Source organism: Camellia sinensis, chromosome 3 (genome assembly GCF_055761805.1).
Source record: "Camellia sinensis isolate YWXY chromosome 3, ASM5576180v1, whole genome shotgun sequence".
Classification (NCBI taxonomy): Eukaryota; Viridiplantae; Streptophyta; class Magnoliopsida; order Ericales; family Theaceae; genus Camellia; species Camellia sinensis.
The window spans coordinates 124,490,694-124,512,927 of record NC_138963.1 but is presented as its reverse complement, the minus strand read 5'-3'; the positions used below and the strand labels follow the sequence as shown (position 1 = coordinate 124,512,927).

Genomic DNA, 22,234 nt, shown 5'->3' with positions numbered 1-22,234 from the left:
CAATTTTTTAAAATATTTTTCATATTTTAGTTATTTTTTTAAATACTAGCTGTATTTAAATTTAAAATTTTTAAAAAAAGACTAAAAAATTATGAAAAACGTTCACTAAAACAAATGAGAACTGGTTAAAAAAAAAAAATTAAAAATCATTTTTAAGAAATTAAACTAAACATAATTATTATTAGAACAATCATGATAGAGACCACTAATTTGACAACTCTAATCCACCACTAATAAAGTGAACAAAAAAAAAAAAGAAAAAGAAAATGAGTGTGGAAGCTCTAATTAGAGCTACACTAATGATGTGCTGCTACAGTGTATGCTGTGTTGTGTCTTTTTTTTTTTTTTTTTTTTTTGCCTTGCCACCTCACTAGTTGTGGGTTTAGAGCCACTAAATTATTGGTATCTAGTGGCCTCGTTTGGGAACTAATCCACTTAGTCAAAAAGTTATTAAAAAAAGTCAAAAAATCAACAATCCATACTAAAAAGTTAAAATTCTCTTTTTTCTCTATTTTATACCCATCTTTTCATAAAAAATTAAAAAATTATCTTAAACATAATTTTTTTTAACTCATATTTTAATCAAATAATAAAAAAAAAAAAAAATTTACTAAATTACTAAATTACCTTGTTCCTAAAAGAGGCCTGTATTAGAAATAGTACAATTGTGCGCCAAAAAAGGAATTCGCTTGAGCGAGCCCTCTATATTTCTATATATATTTCACCGTCATTCGCCGCGACTGCGTCACTCTAGTTCCCACCCCATCCATAAAACCCTCTCTCTCCTCCCGCCTCTCGCTCAGCCTCTTGCTGCTGCTTGTTACCATAAAACCCTAACCTGTTCTCTCTCTCTCTCTCTCTCTCTCTCTAATGGCTTCTGCAGCTGCTGTGACTACGGAACACGCCGAGAACGGGTCAGCCTACGCGCTGGGAGCTGACCCACAAACAGAGACATCTGATACTACCACCGCCACCGTGAACACGGAGGCGGGTGCAGATGCTCCGGCGGCGGAGAAGAAGTGGCCGGGATGGCCAGGGGACTGTGTGTTTCGGCTTATTGTTCCGGTGCTCAAAGTCGGCAGCATCATCGGTCGCAAGGGCGAGCTCATCAAGAAAATGTGCGAGGAGACTCGCGCCCGCATTCGCGTCCTTGATGGCCCAGTTGGTTCTCCTGATCGCGTTGTGAGTCTTATCTACTTTACTTGATTTCTAGGGTTTCCCTTATTTCTGGCTTTTGCTAATTCCTCAACAGTAGTGTAGTGTGTGTTGCTTTATTAAGGTTATTGGGCATGCGATTAGGGTTGTGGTTTTCAGTGGCAACCTAAGAGAGAGAGAGAGAGAGAGAGAGAAAAGAAAATAAATGATTAAGTTAGGATTATAAAAGAAAAGATTAAAAATAAAAAAGAGGAGAAAATATTGTGCGTTTTTTTATTGAGAGAACAAATGATTTATGTCATATTTTGTTTGGTTAAATTATATAAAAAGGGAAAATAAATAATTTCATATTATATTATTAAAATAACCCTGTAACCCACTTTTATCACAGTGGCAATCATCAGGTTTAGAAATTATAATTAAAGAAAGGAACATATTTTGAAAATTAAAAAAGCAATCATCCATTTACAGCCAGGCTATGGGTTTGCAATAAGCTATGGGTCTCTGGCAATTGATAGCGATATGCTATTTTAAGTGTCTTTTCTTAGACTGAAATTGGGATTTTAGTTTCATGGAATATGCAGCAAAGTTAGATTTAGTTTTAGTTGCTTGTCAGTATAGTATTTCATCTGTATTTGATCTAAATTTGTGGTAGCCTGTTAAAAATGTGATTTACGTCAAAAGTATCATGAATACTAGTGTTTGCAATCTGGATCATGTGATCTGATGTTGAATTGATAACTATGTGGAAGATCCGATCTAATTATTTATTCTTGAAAACCACTCCTTTTTTCTTCTTTTTTTTTTTTAATAATTTTCTTTCTGTATTTTAAATTGATGTTCAATGATTTTGTTTAATAGTTTTCAACTTTTTGCAACTGTTATTTCTATTTTAATGCTAATCATATGTAAGGTTACACTGTTGGGTTTCAGAGCCTCTTTAAGGTATTTACTCTGTATGCAGGCTCTGAATTCTTTGAACTTTTTAGTTCTTATCTTATAAATATAAGCTAACAATAGAAAAGGAACTTAGGTGCTTTTAAAAATAACCATTCATTGTGTTGAATCTATATGAGCTAGGGGTGGCACGTGGACAGATTCGAGTGGGTCTGGTTGGGTCATTAATAGTTAGTTGGGTTTTACCCATTTAGCTACATGATTATTACTCATATCATATCATACACAACCCAACACAACCCAACCCATTTATTTAAAGTCAAGCTCAACACGTCGATTAACCCAGTTATATATTCACATCTAAAATTAAAACCATCCCAACACCACCACTACCATCGCCATGCATAATGACTTCTTTTCTTTTTCTTTTTGGTTTCCTTTTTTAGATTTCACTTCAAATTCACCTGGTTTTACGTGTTTTCCAAACCTAAAAATATGAAGGCTATGTTTGGATATTGGATATTTTAAAGAAAAGCAGGAGGGGACATCATTTTCATCATCTGTAGACAAATCAAAATGAAAGGGAAATAAAATTGCTTAAATACTTCTTTTTAATGAGTAAATACAATATTTTTTTTTTTGGCGATATGTATTTATTTTATTTTCATTGCCCTCTCCAAAAAAAAAACCTTCAACTTACATTTTTTTCTTTCTATTTTCTTTATTTCTTCTTTTTTTTACCCACAAATCAAGATCCAAAGATAGCATAAATGGATCATGTTTTCTTTTCTAAACATCTAGAACCATATAACTTAATTAGTTTTGTAAAATCCAAAATTGATTGACCATACCTATGCTACAATCACTGCCCCTGCCAGCAATGCTTACCAAATTGGCAGGCACCACCAATATAGAGATTATCAAAGTGGCTATGTTTGGATGGTGACCTACTAGAATTTTGTACCATTTTGGTATCATCAAGGTCAATAAATATTTTTTTTTCTTTGATAAATAAGGTCATTAAATATTACCGATACATGATTAGTATTTCGAAGTTTTGAGTATCTTAGAAGATCTTGGGTTGAACACAAGGGGTATGACTGGTTTTTGAAAGCCAAACTCCCAACAAAAGGTGTAAAGTTTTGGATTTGGATCCTCACAGTGTATGGTGGTGGTGACGGTGACGGTGACGGTGACGGTGATGGTGGCGGCTGTGATGGCACTGGTTGTGTGCAGTTGGGCTGGCTGAACAAAAATAAAAGTTGGTTAGGTTGTCTAATGGATACTTATTGGCTAGGAAATACCAACACTTCTAAGAAGGTGGCGTTTCATGTCTGACTCCTTGTTCGACATCGACATGACACTTGTCAGACACTTCTGAAGACATTTTGGACACATACAAACATGTCCTCCAATTTTTTTACATTCGGATATGCTTCAGACAATTGGGAATACATGTTTCTATCACTTAGACAAACATGAAACGCGTTACTAGTTTGAATAAAATAATTTAGAATCTAATTATAAAAGAAAATTACTTAAATTTATACATATTCTCATTCTTTAGAGTTTAAAAATTATTATTTTTGAATTAAATAGTCATCTATGACATATAATAATTGCTTATTCTTATATAAGATATGCAATAAATATATAAAATTATATATTTTTTACGTGTCCCTCACATGTCGTATCTTAATTTTTTTGCAAATTTATGTGTTAGCATGTTCATGTCTTGTCACATGTTCGTGTTCATGCTTTTTAGTTTATTAGGTAACTTAATACTTACCCATTTAGGGTTTATTTTAAATAGGTATAAATGTGTCATTACTCATTTTAATTCAATTTTTTAAATGGGTTGGATTTTTGCTCATTTATATTGGGTGTGTTTAGGCAGGTTAATGGCTTTGCCTATACATTTCCACTCCTAATATTTGTTTTTGTTTTTGTATTTTTCCTGGTGAAACCTAATTAACATTAAAATAAATGAATTGATTGTTGATTATTCACTCTCTTCAATTTTCATGAGAAGTATGATTAATACTGCAAGCATCAGTGCCTCACCATTACCACATTCACCAGCCTAATATTACTTCACAATCTCACCATCATGGGACCATCATCATCAGCACTATACGGACATTGTAATTGCATTTGTAACACTTGAAGTTCTCAGCCTTACAATTGACTATGGCTTTCATGTTCTCTTTGCTTGTTAGACCTGCATTTATTTGGGCTAAGCTGCCTCTTCTTTTATTTTTTAGTTTTTGTTAAAAGAAAGTTCTGTTAATACAGATGGAATTGCTTTTGCTATGACCATTGGTGACAGCTATGACTGCTATTTCAACTCCTTTTCCATTATTTAACTGGTTCCATCCCCTTTGACATTTTCACTGCCACGGTGGTTGCTGTTTTTCATTTTCTCCACTCTTCTACAATTGCAAGCTCACACCACTATTGTTTGGTAACCATTGTCATTTTGTTGATTGATGTTTGGTTGTGTAATAATATCTTAACTTAGTTTTTTTATTTAGTAGCTTTTATATTGAACCATTTTGTTAGTTGAACCATGCGTTTTTATGTTACTATTTTGTGTATTCCTGGTCCCAATTAACCAGTATTCAAATACTGACCATTTTTATTTTTTTGTAAGCTTGTATAGTATGCTTCTAATGTTTTGTTTTAGACATGCAAAAAGTTGGAAAACTTCTGAGACTTAATTACCTTATACCCAAGATTTGTGCTCCCCTTGGAATGAGTGTGATGCGTTGACTTCACTTTTGCCTGTGAACCACCAATTTTAACTGAACCTAATTGACATGAAACATAAAAAAAAAAAATTTAAAAAAAACAAAAATTCTCATACTTGATTTTGTCAAGATTTTTGTTATGTCATTCAATGCATTGATCCCGCAACCCAATATCAGCACCTCAGTTGCTGCAACCCCTGGCCCGCTTTCATTTGCCAAGATGGCGTCACTGCAAGAAGCCCTGCCACCTTAGGATCATATCACTGGTCACTAACCTCAACTTTGGTAAGCCTACTATACAACCACCATAAAGAACAACCACAGTTGTCACTTCCTCACTTCTCATACAATAACTATAGTCAGTACACTGCTAAGCCACCATTATTAAGGGTCATGACTATTTGCAAATCAGCGGCGCAACATCCATTCCTTGACTGCCCACACATCATTGCTCTTTTCTGGGGCATTATCGCCGCCCCCACTAATTATGTATTGAATTTAATGGTTGCAACTTTCAATTCAATGGCTGCAACCTGGATAATAGAAGGGTACTGAAGTTTGTAATACAGTTTTAAGTTAGTTGCTTCTTCTTTTTCTTTTTCTTCGTCTCTTTGTTTTGTTTTCCTCCCAGCATGAAATTGGTTATCTCTGCATGTACCTTTTTGTTTCCACTCATATGAATAGACTCTACATAGCATGCAAGGTTCAAGCCCCTATTCAGGCATAGCATGTTAATTTTGAGCAGTATTTTTTTTCCCTTTTTTTAATGTAGGTGTTAATTTCTGGAAAAGAAGAACTTGAGGCACCATTGTCCCCTGCAATGGATGCTGTAATAAGAGTATTCAAACGTGTGAGTGCATTACCTGAGAGCGAGGGTGATGGTAAAGCAGTTGGAGTTGCATTTTCTTCAATTCGGTTATTGGTGGCGTCCATGCAGGCCATTAATCTAATTGGAAAGCAAGGCTCTTCAATCAAGTCAATACAAGAAAGTACTGGTGCTTCAGTGCGGGTTCTCGCAAATGGTATGTTTTAGTTTTTTTAAAAAGCTCTGAAATTGCTTTAATTGTTTTTTAAAAAGCTGTGAAATTGTTAGGAACTGGTGCATAATCAACCATGATTTCATCAGGTTATGTTGACAATTGGCCTTACTGCACATATGATAGATCAAATTTATGAATATTCAGTGTCCAACTTTATTTCCATCATATTATTTGCCTTTCATGAAAATACTAGCTAATCAATCCTTTAAAGATGCTATGCTGTTAATTGGTTCATGTCCTTGTGAAGTTTGATATATTTTGAAATGTTAGCAATAGATGTAATTGAAAATGTAGAGCTGTGCACCTAACATATACTCAAGGTAATGCAATACAAATGGAAATCAAGGATCAAATTGAGAGAGAGAAGACAAATGTCCTAACTAGGGATAAAACCCCCAAGGGCTAGAGAGAGAAATCAAGCTCTACTCCAATTACAATGTATATTCTTTAATCCAAAAAACTAAGTACAATGGTATTACATCACCTATTTAATAAGCTACAACTAATAGGCCACCTAACATACACTCAAGGAATTTATTCTGCTGCATCAGAGTAGGGCTAGGGCACATACAAGAGTCAGGTTGGGAGCCTAGGCTGGTGTTAATTAATTATATATATTTAAACATATTGTAAGAAATGATTTTGTTGCTTGGTTGTAATATCTATGTTAAATATCGACATTGGATTACCACACATCTTTACTCCTTCAATTCTCAAAATCCAAATTGAAAGATCTATTTTAAAAAAATTCTCAATCCTTAATTTCTAAAAGGAAAACTAAAATCTAGGATAAATATTGTTCTCTATAGATTTTACTTTGCCCTCGTAGTTTTCTTTTATTTTTTTGGATTCATATGTTTGAGTGGTTCCATCCTTGTTGGGATGATTTTTATCTCGACAGGAATGTGGTTCTAACAAGATTTTTACTTTTGAACAGCAGAATCGCGACTCTAGAGCCCAAACATCACCCTCATTAGGAGATTTGTGCAACTAAGCTATAAACATTTTTGTTTATTCTAGGCTCCTACACCAAAAAATTAGAAAGAATATAAAAAGATGAGAATACTAAAATGATAATTAAATGTGAAGAAGTTACTCAACAGAGTAATTAGTAACCAACCACAAGGGTGCGACTTTAAATATGTCAGGAGTCTGGCCGAGATATTAACAAGCTAGTCGCCTTGGGTGTTATCCGTCGGCAATGTTTGATAGTGTTGGAAGCTTTAGTTCCAGCCGTACTCTCTCTCTTGTGTCCCTTCTGTTTTATGTCTAACTCTTTGTTTTTTTCTTCTGGCAGATGAGGTGCCATTTTATGCCAACTCAGATGAGAGGATTGTGGAGTTGCAGGGAGAAGCTCCCAAGGTTCTTAAAGCTCTGGAATCTGTGGTGGGGCACCTACGAAAGTTCTTGGTGGACCGTAGTGTTCTTCCCCTATTTGAAAAGAGTGTAAGTTTGGTTTCTGTGAAGGTTTACCAAGTAATAGATTGTGGTACTGTGAACTTACTGTCTTTGTTTATTCTTTTACAGTACAATTCAACTGTCTCACAAGAACGCCAAGTAGACACCTGGGCTGACAAGTCATTGCCGCATGGTGCTTCAGAAATTGCATTTGGCACGGATTATCCTCTTTCAGCAAAGAGGGAGTCTCTATTTTTTGACCGTGAAACCCAGCTGGAAACGCATATCCCTCCCTCTGGAATTTCACTGTATGGCCAAGATCCTGGACTTTCAGGAATACGTTCTGCAGGACGTGGTCGTGCTAGTGGTCCTATTGTTACCCAGGTTGGTTTCAGTAGTTCATTTATCTACTACTGTTTATTTTGCATAGGCACATTTCACATCAGATAGCCTTGGCTGTGGTGTGGTGCATATTCTTGTCTTTTGTATTTTGATTTATCTCAAGATTAGGAAGTCTAATGTGGCTAGCCAAAGAGTAGCCATATATCATTTTGACAGTAGTTAACTGATATCAGATTCTTGCTTTTGATAGAGAGGTTGCTTTATGACTTTTCTTTTGACAATATCATCATCCCTTCTTTTTTTTTTTAAATTGCTAATAATGTTTTGTTCTAAGAAAGCCATGTTGTTGTGAGCTTGAGTATAACTTTTCAGTTTCAGATGGGTAGTTGATTCAGCTGAGATAACGGCTTATGATATAGTTGTCTCAAGTTGCCAGAGGATGATATGCTAATTACTATTTCTAAATGATTAGTCTTATTAACTGACTCTCAAATATATTGTGTTTTTGCTCTCTATAACATTTTGTCCAACTTCGGCAATGTAGGAAGAGTCCCTAGGTTATATATGGAATTCACCTTCTTCGAAGTAATTTTGTATTTTAAAGCTGTGAGGACTAAGTCAAGGTGGACAATGGCGTCATTGCTTGGGATGGGGGTGTTATGATTCGTATCAAACAGGAGTTGCCTTGCGGTATGTGTGAGTTATGCGGGGTGGGAGTCGCCTCTGGGGTTTGTACGGGACTCTACGAGCCACCTCTTGAGTCTCATCAATGAGAATAAAGTGATGTGCATAACTAAGTGTAGCATCGCGCACCACACGAGGATGTGTGGTCTAGTGGGGGGTGAGGATAATGTAACATCTTGTTCCACATTGGTTGGATGGGAAAAGTTCTTGAGCTATAAAACTGAATTCACATCATTTTAAAGTTGTTAAGGCCTAGCCCAAATCGGAAAATATCGTTACAACTTGTGTTGAAGGCGTTAGTTACACACAAACTCTCTCTCTCTCTCTCCCTCCCGCATTCTTGTGAAGGAGAGGCTTGGAAGAAGTGATATCCACTCTTGTTTTTTCTTCTTCTCCATGATGTAGGATAAATTGTATGAATAAAAAATATTATTTTCTATATTTTTATTTTATTTTGTAATTTTTTTAAGAGTTAGGAATTTTATTTTTGACACTTGGTAATTTTTTAGGTTTCCAATAATAAAATTTAAGTCCTAGTAGGTTACTATATTGGTTAGGAGTGTTTTTAGAACGTTATTTTCTAATATTTATTGGGCTCTTGTAATTTATAAACAGCCTATCTAAGGGGTGATGAATTTTTGGTATTATTATTCACTTTATTAAAGTTGACACCTTTCTCCTCTCTTTACCTTGTGTATTCAAGTTTTCTTGGGCTCCAAGACCCTAGAGTGCTCTCTAGGTTTATTTAGATTAAAGATGTTTCATGGTTATCAAAATCGCAATCTAGATGGTATGAATGTACAATCCTTTGATCCTAAATTGCCCAAACGGTCAAAATCTCTGTAGAATTGGTGTTATAGAGGATCACATGTAGACTTGTGTGGGATGGTACAAGGTTGTAAGTAGGATTGCTGGGTTTGTAATTTTTTACCTTATGTTTAATATACATCCTTATTTGTATTTCTACATTACTTTTAAGGGTAAACTACAAATACATCCCCTGAGGTATGTTTAAAATACCGATTACCTCTTGTAGTTTAAAAAATTACAAATATCCACTTGGCATAAATTTTTATTGGATAAATTACAAATACACCTCCTTAGGTTTGCTTAAAATACAGATTGCCTCCTGTGGTTTGAAAAATTACAAATAACTTATTGTTAGAATTTTTTATTTAACAGAATTAACAAAAAAAAAAGAAGATAAATTATTAACTGCTCTTCTATACAATAATAAAATTAATTGAATTATTAATTGAAATATATTTCTAACATTATTGACTACTATTAATTAATTGGATGATTTATGAATAAAAAGGGCCATTTGTTATGAATTTAGAAACTTCAAGGGCAATGTAATTTTTGGAACCAGAAGGGGGCAATTCGTATTTTAAGCAAATCTCAGGGACTGTATTTGTAATTTACTCTACTTTTAATATACAACATCTTTATTTGTTTTTTTGCGTTATTTTTAATAGAAAGTAGAATCTTATGATACTCGATTCAATCCACGAGATTTTCTCACCAATCTTACATAGGATCCCAATTTTAACAATCATAAGATGGTTATCTTCTATTTGTTCTTCACACTTTTGTGAAATGATTCTTATTTTTCTTATTGTTCAAAGGAATTTTTTAGATTTGAGGATACATCAAATTCATCAATCTTGGTTCTAGGATTCTCCTATGTTTTGTTAAGCCCTTGGACCAGAACCTCTACTTCGCACCTCATGTAAGACTTTTGAGTTACGTAATTTTTATTCTAACTAGGCATCGTATATGTTTGAAATTTTGGTTGAGATTGAGATTTATTTGTGTTATCAAATAACTTAGAACTTCACATTCAAATCTGTTTAGTATTAGAAATGAAGCAATAAACACTTGTTGTACCTATAAATATGTTTAAGTAGTGTTGTGCAAGAAGCTTAAAATCTGGAGATAGAGTAAATATAGAAAAACAATGATATATACTAATATCCCTTTTCACTGTACTAATAGAGCAGATTCTAAATTCTGTTTGAAAATTAAGTCGTGAAAGCATCTTTGGTGGGTGAGCCTTGGTGAAGATGCCATGTGCGTGTGCCTAATTAGATGACGGGACAGAGTGAAGTTGAACAGTGCCACGAACTATGTACAAAATTATAATTGATTCCTCTGTGTTTGTTGTGGTCATAAAAAATATTATTATGTGCAATATGGTTAATACTTTGATTGTCACGGCAGAGAACTGAGGCTATAGAATGTGTAAACCCTATAGCCTTGAATAACCAATGAAGCCAAATGTGCTTGTGTACTCTATATACTTTAACAACGAAGAGGTGGACAGGTAGTTCTCTTATCCAAGTAGAACAGCGAAGAGGTGGATCAATGTGAGAGGATGATGCAGGAGACTCAGGAGAAAAACCACCAGATGGAGCACGCACCTCTGGAGTGATTGTGCTTGTGGGCTTGGAAGAAGAACTTGTATCAAGATGATCAAGAAATAGTTTAATAGAAGGATTCGTAAAGAAGGATGAAGTGGGCATAGATGGCAAGTGGAACTTGGACATAGAGAACATCTTGTGCCCTTATAAAATGACATGATGGGAAATACAAAAATTCTTGGAATAGGGATCCCAACATCTGTAGTCTTTGTGTTTGATTCTATTCACCAAGAAACAACAAAGATGTGCTTGGGTTTTGAACTTTGTATACTTAAGAGGCTGAAGTAAGACAAAACCTATGAAGCACGGACACGGCAGAATAAGTGTCGTAGCGGTATTGGACACGTGGACATGCCGGGGACACGCCGGCGACATGTACGGGACATGCCATTTGGCGTGCCCCTTTAATTTTATTATTTTTTTGCAAGAGACACGCCGTGTCTAGAATCACGCAGAGCTTTGGCCCTAAATCTTAAAATCAGAACAAAAAGAGAAGAGAAGCCCTAAATCTCAAAATCATAACAAAAAGAGAAGAAAAGAGAAGAGAAGAGAGAGGTGTACCGCAGATTTGAAGTCTCAGAAGAAGCAGCAGCTTGTTCCAGTCGACCTTCATGTGTGGACGACCTCGTCTCTCTCTCTCTCCTCTCTCTGGCTTCTCTCTTCTTTCTCGCTTCTCTCACGTCTATCTGTCTTCTCCTCTCTCGCGCCGTTGTCTCTTCTCTCTAGCATCTGTCTCTCTTCTCGGAATCTGTTCTCTCTCCTCTCTTTTTTTAAATTTTTTTTTTTATATCTTCTTATTATAAGAAATATTAAATAAAGATGGGGCAGAAGTCAAGAAGTCACTATTAAATAATGGTTTTGTTTTGTATAGTGTGCTTATAATGATAGTGCGCTGATGCAATGGTCGCTTTTCCTGTGGTGTTGGGATTATAATTTTTTTCTTTATATTTTTTTTGTATTTATAATTATTCTAATATATATTTTTTTAATTTCTCTATTTATTCTTTTTACCTCTATAAATATAAATGTGATGTTTATATATATATTGAATTAATGTTAATTTTTATTAATTTTGATTGTCTGGTAATATAATATTAATTTACGTAGCAAATATATATATGTAAAAAAAAAAAAAATTCCGTGTCTCACGTCGTGTTCGTGTCCCAATTTTTTTGAAATCACCATGTCCGTGTCTATGTCTGTGTCCGTGCTTCATAGGACAAATCAAATGCATCCAAAGACTTTGGGAATACTATGGTTAGGGAGAGTACCATACAGACGTTCGTAAGGAAATTGATTGCCAATGATGGGAGATTACGAACAGTGTCTAGATTATGCTTATGCTTAACACAACCATTTTGTTGAGATATTTCAGAACAAAAACAATGACAAACAGTGCTGTTTTGGTGAAGAAATTTAAAAAATGTCATTTCTTTTAATACCATGGCATTATCAGCACCAATGGCTTTGATGGTATGAGAAAAATGAGTTGGAGCTATTTTTGCAAAATTATAATATATCTGTAGAAACTTAGATCGGTTGTGTGTAAGAAATAACCATGTGAAGCAAGAGTAATTATCTATAAAGACAACAAAGTATTTCATCCCCCTATGGGAGTGCGAGGAGAAGGCCCCTAAACATCATAATGAACTAATCAAATGAGGTGGAAGAAACAAAATCACTATTGTTGAAAGGTAAAACTATTTGTTTGGTAGGTTGACAATAAAGACAATCAGCATGTTCATCTTTGACAGATCCTAGATGATCAAAAGAAACTAAAGTGCGTAAAATATCAAAATAGGTATTACGACCAAATCGAGAATACCATAGACTTGAGATAGTAGAACACTGAGAAGGAGTTGAGGGAGAGCCAAAATAGCAGGATGAAGTGTGTGGAAGAAGTCAAGAAAGAATGTGAAGATTAATGATCTCATATAGTTGTCCAATCTTTTGGCCTGTTCCACTAGTTCACATAGTAGTCTAATCTTACAGCCTATGCTTAGTAGTCTAACTGGAATTAGATTTAAGGTGAGTTTAGGAATTAGATAAGTATCAGAAAGGGACACTAGAAGTAGAAACTTGACTGATAAGACTAACATGTATATGAGAACTATCAGTCATAGAAATGGATGGAGTGTGACAAACTGATGGTCTTGAAGAGAAAATAGTAGGATCAAAAGTCGTGATTATTGCATGCAAAGTTGAAAAACTTTAAATTGGAGAGAATCTGTTGGAATAAAAGCACAATATCATTGAAATGGTGACGTGTGGAAGTAGGATATTATTTGAGACCTCCCGGGATGGTGCGAAGAGCCTGAGACATATTAAATCACTCTATTCCTAAATACTTGTAGAAGTGTATGATCCAAAAACAGTACTACAGAGGTAGAATTGGAAAAAACAGTTGTCAAAAACATATTCAAAACGTTGAAAAATAGCAACAACTGATCTACATGAACTTAAATGGGGAAAAATTAATGAACCGTTCAAACATGTTTCATGGACTGTCTGAACTGAACCGATGAATTGGAATAACACGTGGCAGTGAACAAGAAGACATGATAGATAAGGTCAGATGCTTGCATTAGTGACGTTACAATCGACTGAGTGGCTGGTTGGAGCTGTTGACATGAACCGCATACGAAACGAACATGGTGTGAAGGCACGAGGCACACATGAAAGAGTTTGGCAGCATGTGTTGAAGTAGTTTTTCAAATTTATGTGCGAAATTAGAGACTAACATGAGTGGGAGTGTGAAGGATTGTGATGTTGATTTTTGTGTTTCTGGATTCTCCAAACTGAGGCAAATTCGGTTAATAGTGTCAAAAGACTGAATAGAGATCCAGAGACCCGGTGAGAAGTTAGAGAAGCAGCGATGGTATTGAGCTATGAAAAAGCCTAGTTCACTGATAATGAAAGAGAGCAAGTATACTTTCAAAATCCATAATAGGCCACAAATCTGTAGAAGTTCCTGCTGGAATTTCTTTGTGAATTGTTGTGTTGTATGGCCCTGGTATCTGATATCTTGCTTCCTTTAATCAGATTGCGCAAACAATGCAAATACCACTTTCTTATGCTGAGGACATCATAGGGATTGGAGGGGCAAATATTGCATACATACGGCGTTCTAGTGGGGCCGTCCTGACTGTGCAAGAGAGTAGAGGACTACCAGATGAGATCACAGTGGAAATTAAAGGGACATCATCTCAGGTTCAGACAGCTCAGCAACTTATTCAGGTGGAAGTCTCGTCTAATTGCAAAATTTACCTATGGTATCTTTGGCACTGTTCTTGTTTTCAAATTTGGTTTTCGATGTTTTATGTTTTTGGAAATATAAATGGTGGTAAGTTCGATTTTTTATGAATTCAGTTTTCTAAAACCTCTTAAAATAGTTTTAAACTGTTTCTTGGAGATGGATTGGTTAAAGTGATTGTCTTGAAAATAATTTTGCCAAAAACATCTCTATGGTCTTCACTTATTCTGTTTTCAAGAATAGAAAGTAGTTATCGAACAATATTAAAATGGAAATTTTGTTTCTCCCTAAACTTGTAATTACTATAAATTGTTTTGAGAAAAGAGTGCAATGATAACATAGCAAGAATGTTAAGATTAGTATGAAGTGCAAAAAATAAAAATAAAAAATCTGTTAAAATGACGTGCTGGTGGGATTCCATCTGAGTTCTGAAATGTTACATGTGCATGTATTGATTTAAAATGATTTCTTTTCATGCGACCTTAGCACCAGAAAAAAGTTCTGGAACTTTTCAATTCCTGAAGAAGCTTTGTTTTGCTCAGAATTAAAAGATGTATCTGGAAGAAGTCTGATGGTAGGTTCATTTTTTTGTTTTGTTCTGTTCTGTTTTGTTTTGGTTTTTTTTTTTTTTTTTGGGCAGGAATTCATTAGCAGCCACAAAGAACCAGTTAGTAGCAGCTATGGCAGGATGGACAGTGGTTTGAGGTCTTCATATTCTCAGTTCGGTAGTTCTAACTACCAGGAATCATCATTATCAGCACAACCACCCTATGGTGGTGGGTACGGAGGAGGAGGATATAGTAGTTACAGTTACGGCCTCTGAATTCTGCAACTTGGTTCATTTGGAGTTCCGTCTTCCTGACATTTAATCCAAATTCCTGTCAGAAGAATGTAGTCTTTCTGTAAAGCTTCTTCTACAGATGATGATGATGATGATGATGATGATGCTTCATCCTGTTAATTTTATTTTACTTTTTTACTTTTTTTTTTTTTTTTTTTAATCTAGGTGGCTAAGCATTGAAGGAAAAAACTAAAAAAAAAAAAAAAAAAAAATGACCTAATTGTATTGCTCATCTCGGTATTTTTTGACATAAAGATTTATGCTTTTTAAAGTTTCATAAGCTCATTATTGTGCTTAATTACTACTTGCTAGACCTTGCATCATCACATTTCGAGTTTAGTATTGTTGGATTTTATGGAGATTCCATCCCATGGAGCAAAAAGCCAACCTCAATCCTCAAAGGTTGGTTAAAACAATTTGTGGGGTTTGATTTGCTTTTTGTGGTGGGTTAGTAAAAGTTTTTTTTGTTCTCTTACCTGACTGAAGATTACATGCCCACCCATATTAAGCCATTACAAATGAAAATCATGCACTGTTTGTTCTTTTTTGGAGACAACCCTAACATATATATATATTTTAATAATGAAATCCTCATTATTATGGAGACGTCCCAAAGAATGCACAGAACATATAATTGTTTGCTCTCTTTTTTTCTTCTTTTCTGGGGTCATCTGAAAATTGATTGATTAGATTTTGATTTTGCTTCATTGTTCGTGAAGCAAATTTTTTCTTTTTTTTTCAAGAAATAAATTGTGATCAGGATTCAGGAATTTTAATTTACACCACATTATAGTTAGTTTAAAAGGTTTAAATTTTTTTATTTCGTATGTATGTATTCTTCGTAATTTCAAACGTATCATCATTCTGAACCTTCTCTATTCCATCAACATTCACTTTCCTTTTTTTCATCGCCCTCTATTTCATATCATCCACAATGGATGCTGGCAGTAGGAGGGTGACAAAGGGAAGAAATATGGCAGGTCATGATCGATCTAACTTTCTGATGGTAGCCGCTCCTCCTTTATCTTTTTATTTTTTTTATTTTTTAAATGTTTGTTTTGTTTTTGTTTTTGTTTTATTTATTTATTATTATTTTTTTAGCTTTGTTCAGCCAGTTAGAGTGGAACAAACTAGATTTGTCGATGGATCTAGAATGTTGAGGGTGGGAGCGATCGTACCTTCAAAAATTTGAAAAATATTATATTGTGGGAGCCCAATATTCCGGGGGGCAATAAGGCCGGATACAGGTATGAGATCAGTCAATGACGGCATTTGTATTCGGCATTGATCCTAGTCGACCTCAGAGCTGAATAGGATAATCGACATCCCAACCAGCAGAACAAGAGCCGAATAAATAGACGCGCAATAGATCAAGGGTGGGCCCGACCCTAAGGCCCAAGGGAAAGAATATAAATAGAGGAGCATCAACCAGAGAAAGGTATGTGAGAAAAAGTATAAACTTGAGATATAAGCAACCAAGAGAGTATGCATTGACTTGTCTGTCGGAGTGCTAATTCTGGCACTCCCGACCGGAGTGTTCATTATTTCTCAGGTGGCTAGCTGAGGATCTTAAGCGTCCCATTGGATCCAAAGAGTATTTCCAAATCACTTCTCCACATATATATTATACTATAAAGATTTGCAACTCAAATATACTTTCGTACTCCCGTAGTGATAATTCTAAATCCATCCTATATCCGATAGATAACAATCAAACAATCAAAGATTTTTGGTGATTGTTTGATGAATAGACTAAAGTTGTTGAAACTATTTTTGTTTGGAATTGGTTGTTCGAATTCAGTGAACAACAACCAACAATTTGTTTTTAAATGCACAAATTATATCAAAATCATACAAATTCACACCCATACAATCTTTAAACACCAAAATCTTATATACAATCTATTTATAATTATCATATCAACTATGCTATGAGCACACTATTTTCCATAAATTGAGATACAAATGTAAAACAAACTTAGGGTCCTCTATGTGGGGCTCATCATTTGTGAGCTCCATCATTTGTCTTACATTTGTTGAGGGGTTGTAGAGGGTAGAAAGAATGAGAAAGAAGAGTGGGTGCCGTTGATGGGTGGAGGAGAAAGAGTGGGTGTCGGGTGGAGAGTGAAGACCAGGCAGTGGTAGGGGTGAAAGAAAAAATCAGAAAATCGATTGGACTGATTGAACTGGCCGGTTTTAGTCTTTATATATATATATATATATATTTCTAAAGAGGCGGAAGCAGCACATAAATAAAGTTAAAATAACTAAATTAAATAAAATAAAGCAAGTTAAAATAACTAAATTAAATAAACAAGTTAAAATACATAAATAAAATAGATAAGCAGAAATAGTAATACAAAATAAACTTACAATCATTTACTGGAAATAACTAGAAAATACAGAATTGTTTACTGGAAGTAACTGGAAAATACAGCTTCAACATGCATCTTTAAAAACTAAATTTTAAGACAACAAACTAGAAATTTTTACAGAAACTGAGAGAAACTGCGAAAGAAAATTTCAACTCTTTCCAACTCTGAGTTTGCCTTGACTGAGGAACTTCTTTTATAAGCAAAGTGGATAACTATTAGGCCTGTGAACTTGGAACTGTGAGGCCGGTGACTGGAGCTGTGAGGCTAGTGACTTCAAAAGCTGGAAAATACTATAAAACTTGTGACTTCAAAAGCTGGAAAATAAGAGGCACATGGGTGTTGAGGGCATCTTTCCATGATCTAGATTTTTTTTTTTTTTTACTTGCAGTGAGGAAACGTGACTGCACAGGAGAATCAAGATATATATATATATATATATATCAGCAGCTTTTCTCAAAGTAAGAGTAATGACTAAAGCTGATATATATATATGGAATCCAATGACTTTTTTAGGCATATGAGTCCTAAGCATCTTGGAATTGTGGACCATATGGATCATGACTGGTTGAGGCTTCAAAGGAGGTTGAATCATCCAAGGCTTTATCTTCAATTTGTGACTTTGCTTGGGCCATCAATAATTTGGCCATTTGGATTAATTCATCGCTAGAGTTGACTTGGGCTTTGCTTTGGGCTTGGCCTTAGAAGACTTGGATTTGGAAGGTTCAGTGCTGGTTGATGGGTTTCCAAGTCTGACTGTAGTGAGAGGAAGTAGGCTTCCTTGTGTGACTGAAGCATTTGGGTTTTGCTAAGACTTGACCATTGCAGGAGTTGGGGCATGAATGTTAATTGGAAATTCTTGCTGGATTTGTTCAATAATATGATAGGCTTTGAATGCATCCCACCATTTAACAAAATGTTGATAACTGACTATGTTTATTGGATAGACTGTATTGCCATTTAAAAATCTAAGGGACTTTATATTTGGACATAAAATGGAGTAACCAAGGAAACTGACTTTTATGCTAGCTGAGCTTGTAAATTAAAGAGAAGTAATTGACTTGTTCTATTAACTCAGAAGGAATGATTTTTGGGATGGCACCATGCTGTGACCACCATCTCAGGAACCAAGAAGGGTATTCTGATTTGAATTTGTGGTCAAATGAGAAAAACCAAGAATGACTATATGACTCATTTTGATATAGGAAGATTTTGAACCAAGCATCAATGTAATCATAGTAACTATATTATATATCATGGTTGGGAAGGTCTCAGAGCAGAAAAGGGAGACCCCATTCTCCCATGGAAACAATATTGTGAATGTACAAGGAATGATAAATGATTTTACTAGTTTGGACTCGATCATAAATAGGTTTAATGACTATTGACTTATGGTGGAAAAGAATATCCTTACAAAAGGCTATTGACTTATCAGAATGGGAAGGAATAAAATGTCATCCATTAGGGAAATAGGATTTGACCAATTCAAGAACATTGTGGATATTTTTATGGATTGGTTCTTTGTAAAAGAAGGTTGAATGACTGTTTAAGAACATAATCTGTTCTTGGGGTAGACTTGTTAGGAGGCATTGGCGTAATTGATTGGCAGGCAAAACGGTTTGAAGCTAGAGCGAAGTGTAACTAGGTTAAGGAATATTACCATGAATTTGGTATCGGTTGACTATATCAATTGGAGGTGCAGCAATGGGTTGATTGGTTGGCATAATGGCATGAGGTTTTGTAGTAGGTTTGTGGCTTGACATTTGTAATAAAAATGACAGAAGTAGCATCCACTGAGGACATCTAATCTATCCATATGAAAGTTAACTAGATTAGTGTAATGAGCAACGAAATTGCGATAACTTCTAATCTGATTGAATCGAAGGTAAGGGTCTTGATGAAGGTAAGGGTCGTTTTGTAGGGTCATTTTGTAGGATACTTTAAACTTGTAATAGCGAATAATTTTGCAGTATTGGGCGGCTTGTAACCTGTTTGTAGAACAATAAGGAGTAGGCATGATGCACTATCCTCCCTATAAAAATTCTCGGGTAAGGAAATCAGGGATAGAATTTTGACTACCAGGAATATATTCAATATCAAAATAAAAAATACTTAAAATGGATTGTCATCGAGTAAAATTATGTTTACTAGTAATATTTTGAACATCTTTTTCCAAAACATATTTAGCACTTTTGCAAATCAACACGTAATAGGAATTTTTGATTTAAGATGTCATCTTGAAATTTACTAATACATAAAACAATAGATAAAATTTATTTTTTAATAGTACTATAATTTTTCTATGCTTTGTTCCAAACATCAGAATGAAAACTAACAATTTGTTAAGTTGACTGGGGATTGATTTTCTGAAAGAGAACGCCACCATAACCAACATCAGAAGTATCAGTTTGAATAATTTTGAATGAATTTTCAGTAGGAATGCCAAGACAAGGCAAGGTCATGACATATTTTTTGATTTGTTGAACAATAATAGTATGAGTAGAAGACCAATGAGGAGGATTATCTTTCAACCTATCAAAAAGGGGTTGACAAGTTTTCCTAAGGTCTTTGTAAAATTCAGCAATGTAATTTAAAGAACCTAAAAACCATTGTAACTGGGGTTTGTCTAAGATTTCATCAGGGAACTTAGAAGCAAACTCAATAGATCGACTGATAGGAATAATAATACTTTGATGTATATCATAACCTAAGAATCTAATTTTAGTTTGGAATAGCTTAATCTTAGGAGCAGAAATGACTAAACCATTATATTTGATAATATGGAGAAAGGAATTAAGATATTTCTAATGTTCATCGATTGACTTAGAGAAAATGAGAATATCATCTATGTAGACAATAGAAAAATGACTAAAGGGATTAAAAATTTCATTCATAATGTTTTGAAATTCACTAGGAGCATTTTTTAATCCAAAGGGCGTGACATTTCATTCGTAATGGCCAAAAGGTGTAGTAAATGCAGTTTTATAACGATCATTAGGATGGGTTTGTATTTGCCAAAATCCACTTTTAAGATCAAATTTACTAAAGATGATAGCTTGACTAAGTCATTTAATGAGATCTTTTTTATTAGGAATTGAATAGCGTATCCATTCTAAAACTTTGTTTAACGGTTTATAATTAATGACTAATCGTGGAACACCACGTTCAAGTTTAGCATTTTTATTAATATAAAAAAATAAGGCAAAACCAAGGCGACTTACTATTACTAATGATATTATTTTTTAATAATTCATTAATATCTTTTTTACACATTTCCACTAATTCATGATTCACTTGAATACGTCGAGATTTAGTAGGAATTTGTCTTTTACTAAAATTTTTAATATAAGGGAGTGTAATTACATGTTTTTTTCCTATGCTAAAAAGCACTAGGTAAAGTGGAACAAACGATATTTTCTAATTGGTTTTTAAATTTATCAATTTATCAATTTTGAATATAAGAATTGGATTAGTCAATTGAGTTTCAATTCTTTTGTATTTTACTTCTTCTTTGAGAAATTTGAGTTGTTTGGTTAACTGATTCATAGATTGTGATATAGAATATTATTTTAATTGATTTAATTCTTTGATTTCAGGAGGAGACAAGAATTCAAAAGTCACTATTTGACCAAAAGCTTGTGCGGTTATTCTATGGTTAGTAGTGGTAAATGGATATAGTAAACAAATAAACGAAACCCTAGGATGACTTTATCGGTCAAATTTCTGACTAGAACAAAAGATGTTTTAAAACAAACATTATTTTGACAAATATGTACTTTGGGTAATTTATATTTAATATGCATTTGACTTCCATTAGCAGAACTTCATTGTTCACTAGATTTATGATAATATTTTGTGGGGATTAAACCTTCTTGAACACAATTTAAATCAGCTCTGGTATCAATGAGGGCTATGACTTCTATTTTAAAATCATTAATAACTAATTTGACTTTCGAATGCCATTTTTTAATATGAATTCTATTAATAACATTGATTTGTTTACAGCAAGTATCACTACATCCTAATTCAATCTCTCCGTCAGTATTCTCACTCAAGGGAGTGGTGTCACTAGATGATGGACTAAAATGATCAGGAGATTGATTTGGGGTATTAATTAGTTTAAATATGTTGAATATTTGACTTTGATCTTCTTCAGTAATTTGTATTTGATTAAGTTTATTCTTAAGTTTTTCTTTAACTTTACATTTATTCGAATAATGACCCTTTTTCCCCCAATTGTAACAAGTAACATCTTGGATAGATTTTGACTTCTTCTTAAAGTGATTAGTTTGCTTGTGATATCTCTTTCTTGGATTAGCAAAATACTTATCAGGTGATTTGGTAGGTGAATATTTCTTCTTACATTTAGCAGGGTATTTGTGTGAAGATCTCTTGTTATTATGTTTGTGTCGTGATGGTGCAACATGATGTAGACCATATTATTCGTAGAAATTTCCTAATGCATATTTAGGTTTGTGTTTATCCTTAGTAGATTTTTGACTAAGTTTCATATCTATGTACATTTTTAATCCTTCATTTTGAATGGTACTAATTATATCATCATAAGTTAAATTATCATATTCTATAATACCAGTAGGTTGACTAAGAACATCTCGAATTTTATGGGCAAAAAGATTGGGTAATCCATTAATGATTTTTTTCTTTGAAAATGACTCAGTACAATCATCTCTAATCATGACTCTAGAGGTAAAAACATCTTTAAACCATTGAAAATCGCTTAAAGTAGGGCAAGTTAAATTACTAAGCTGATCATGGATGCGAGAATGGACATTAGAAGGTGTGTCAATAAAATGTTTGACTATAGTAAATATTAAAGTATTAATACTATTAGGTTTACTTGATTTTATATTTTCATCAAAGATTGGGATATCATTTTTGTCTAATTGGACTGCATATTGTATAGATTCATGCAGATCTGAAGTGAGATATTTATCCCACCAAGATTTGAGCATACTAGTAAAACCATAGGTAAGTAAAGAGATTATTTCAGGTTGAGTGTAATCAGGATAATTACTAAGGTAACTATTTGCAACCATAGACATATGATTTAATTTTTGA

General features: G+C 34.1%; 1 protein-coding gene across 2 annotated transcripts; it reads left to right on the top strand.

The window, feature by feature from the left end:
- Nucleotides 1-612: 612 nt before the first annotated feature.
- Nucleotides 613-15,081, top strand: LOC114266304 (RNA-binding KH domain-containing protein PEPPER). Of its 2 annotated transcripts, XM_028207189.2 has the most exons (6): nt 613-1,182; nt 5,575-5,824; nt 7,140-7,288; nt 7,370-7,624; nt 13,732-13,926; nt 14,583-15,081. In XM_028207189.2, exons 1-6 carry the CDS (start codon nt 871-873, stop codon nt 14,763-14,765), a joined length of 1,344 nt encoding a protein of 447 aa, XP_028062990.2. In that variant the 5' UTR covers nt 613-870; the 3' UTR covers nt 14,766-15,081. The 2 variants fall into 2 exon arrangements, with proteins under 2 accessions (XP_028062990.2, XP_082776786.1); XM_082920660.1 differs by lacking the exon at nt 13,732-13,926 and having other exon boundaries at nt 668-1,182.
- The last annotated feature ends 7,153 nt before the right edge of the window (nt 15,082-22,234 follow it).